At 44.4% G+C, this 3,177-nt stretch overlaps 1 protein-coding gene across 1 annotated transcript; it reads right to left on the bottom strand.

The window, feature by feature from the left end:
• Positions 1 to 213: 213 nt before the first annotated feature.
• LOC122052951 lies at positions 214 to 1,640 on the bottom strand. Its single transcript, XM_042614724.1, has one exon. The coding sequence runs from the start codon at positions 1,548 to 1,550 to the stop codon at positions 399 to 401; it is 1,152 nt and encodes a 383-aa protein (XP_042470658.1). The 5' UTR covers positions 1,551 to 1,640; the 3' UTR covers positions 214 to 398.
• Between the last annotated feature and the right edge of the window lie 1,537 nt (positions 1,641 to 3,177).

The following is a 3,177-nucleotide window of genomic DNA, read 5'->3' as shown; positions in this document are numbered from 1 at the left end:
AAAGAAAGATTTTTTTTCCCAAAAACAGAAAAAGAAAAAGGATAAAATGACTCACAGCAGCTGTCACATGAAACCTTCCCGGCCAATATATCTAATCGTCTATAAAAATATATATATTTTTAAAAAATTATGAATATATAATGATTATCACCTGCTGAGGGACTCACAAATAAACAAAATAAAGGTCAGAGATAAAATTATGGAATAGATATATGTCCAATAAAACCCTGAGAAAAGTCCAATAAAACATAGATAATGGCACTGCACATTTACAATGAATCTGCTGAAGATCTCAAAATTAAATTCAAGGATGTACGAAACAGAACCGCAATCAACGCGGAAATTGAATGGATTTGGAAAAGGAAAACGAAGCGGGAGGATGCGATCGTGACTAGGAATCAGGTTATCGAGTTCTTCCAGATGTAGACCAGCAGGGAGAATCCGTCGTGCCTCTGCAACTCCTCCTCCTCCTGGCTCGCCCACTCCAACACCGTCGAACTGCTCGCCGACGAAGCAGACGAGGTTGACGAGGAGGAGGAGGTTGTCTTTTGCAAAAGGCTTCTACTCCTCCTCTGTCTCATTCTTACCGTTCCGCGCCCGCCATAATTGCTGCTACTCTCGCTCCATTCGTTGGTCTTCCCGTGGAGATTCCTCGAGGTCGTGCCTTTATTCCCGGAATGCACCCCGTCTGGATTCCGTGTTTGATCTTCCTCGAGGCGGAAAATGAACATTGCGCGCTGGTTCTCAGCCAACGGCGAGGTGGCCGAGTCATTCTTGGTCTGGAAAAGCCAGCTGTAAAGGTCCCATGACACCTGGATCCAACCGCCGCCCTCGACCTCCACCTTCTCTGTGCCGCGGAATTTCCAGCGGAGGCGCCGCACGTGGAGGATCCTCTTTCCGTCGACGGACACCGCCATACCCTCCTCCCAATCCTTCTCCTTGACGCCCAGATCGATCGAGATCACCCGCTCTCTGCCGCCAAGCCGCGCCACTGTGCGGTATGATCGACGTCCGCCGGGACCCCCCAGCCCGACGTGTTCCCTCCTTGAGGTAGGGGCAGCGGGGATGGAGAAGGGAGCTGCTGCTGGCGGCCTCCTGGCCCTGCTCTTCTTGTACGCTTCCTCGATCAGGTCGCCGGCGACGAGTAGCATCTCACTGTCAACCGAGATGGCGACGAAAAACCGAGAGGCGGGCTCGGAACGGGCGCCGCTGCCCGTGCAAAACCTCGCGTGCGAGAGATCCCACGTGAAGTCCACGCAGCGACGCGAGGAGCGATCATTGATCAGGCTGAATCGCCGGGAACCGCGCTGATTCCAAAGGAACCAAGGTCGGACGCGGAACCGGAGAGAGTCCGCGTCCTCTTCGTCCGGGTCGGAGAGGCAGAGGTCGGCTGCAAGCGTAAGGCCAAGGAGGGCGCGGGACCAGGTGAGGGCGGCGACGCCGAGCCGAGTCTCGTAGATCGATGTTGTCAGGTTGGGCCCGGCCTCCGCCGACGGAGAGGCCACACCGGAGTAGCAAGCACCGAAGCAGGACGGGAATTGCTCCGGCATCCTATCGCTTGAGACGTGTCGATGCTATGGAGAAACGAAGATGAGAAATGCGGAGGTGGATCCATAGACAGCCAATGTGAATATATAGATGCCCAGATAATTCCGTCCGAAGGTAGAGAAGATGGCTTGACTGGTTGAGAAAGTAACTTTGATGTTGATTACTTGAAAGCTTCAATACAGCAAAAAGTGGCTCCAGCGATCATGCGTGTGAAAAAGAGTATTAGTGATCGTGTCAGGGAAGAGATTTTAGTATAGATCCTCCGACGCTTAAGTCAATGATTGACTTGAGTGGATGAATAATAAGAGGAATACTAACTATGAATGTGTGAAATACCTCCGTCGGTAGATGGAGACTTCTTTTATAGCGTTATTATTTGTCTGTGCACAAATTTCAAAGTTTGTCCAAAAAAAGACAGATCATAAGATGCTTTGACACATTTTCCAAAATTAACCTGCAATCTCTACGTTTGACTAAGATGAAGCTTCTAATGTACAACTTGTAAGGAGAATATTCTTTATCATCCGTGACACAAAACAACAACAACAATAACAACTAAGTATTTTTCTACTAAGTGGGGTCGGCTGTAACAATCCTTTTACGTCATTGAGTTCTATCTCCTATTATATCATCATCTAAATTTTATCTTGTTTTATTATTGCTAACCAAGTCTTTTTTGCTCTTCCTCTTCCTCGTTTGATATGTATATTTATCATAGTTTCACATCACCTAACTGGAGCATTTATTGGTCGTCTAAGTACATGTTTGTACCATCTTAAACGTGTCTCTTGGAGTTTTTCCTCAATAGATGCAACTTCGATTTTCTTCTAATGCTCTCATTTCTTATTTTGTCCATCTTCATATGTTCACATATCCACATTAACATCCTCATCTCTGCAACTCTCATCTTCTGCTCATGTGCTCGAGTTATAGCCCAACATTCAGCTCCATATAATATAGCAGATCTAACTGTAATTTTATAGAACTTATCTTTAAGTTTAAGAGGTACTTTACAGTCACATAAAACACTCGACGCTCCCCTCCATTTCACTCATCCTGCTTGTATTCTATGTAAGAAATCTCTCTCAATCCCTCCATTATTTTGTAAAAATGATCCTAAATATTTAAATCTCTCGGTTCCGGACAACTCGTCCTCTCCTATCTTAACAATTGTTTCATTACTTCTAATATTGCTAAACTTAAATTCCATATATTTTGTCTTTAATCTACTAAGCTTAAAATCTTTTCCTTCTAATGTTTCCCTCCAAGATTCTAGCTTAACATTTACTCCTTCATGTGTCTCATCTACCAAAATAATATCATCTGTAAATAACATGCACCACAGTACTGTGTCTTGAATGTGTGCAGTGAGTTCGTCCATAATTAGTATAAAAAGATAGAGACTTAAAGCTGATCCTTGATGTAACCCTATCTTTATTGAAAATGCTTCAGTTACTCCGCCTGAAGTCTTTACTCTGGTCGTTGCATCCTCATACATATCCTTAACTAGTTCAATATATGTTACGTTAATACCTCTCTTTTCTAAAATTCTCCATATAATTTCTCTTGGGATTCTATTATAAGTTTTTTCTAAGTCAATGAATACCATGTGTAGATCTTGTTTTTGCT

This window comes from Zingiber officinale, chromosome 3A, assembly GCF_018446385.1.
Source record: "Zingiber officinale cultivar Zhangliang chromosome 3A, Zo_v1.1, whole genome shotgun sequence".
NCBI lineage: Eukaryota > Viridiplantae > Streptophyta > Magnoliopsida > Zingiberales > Zingiberaceae > Zingiber > Zingiber officinale.
The sequence above is the reverse complement of the archived record's forward strand: the minus strand, read 5'-3'. Positions and strand labels throughout refer to the sequence as shown.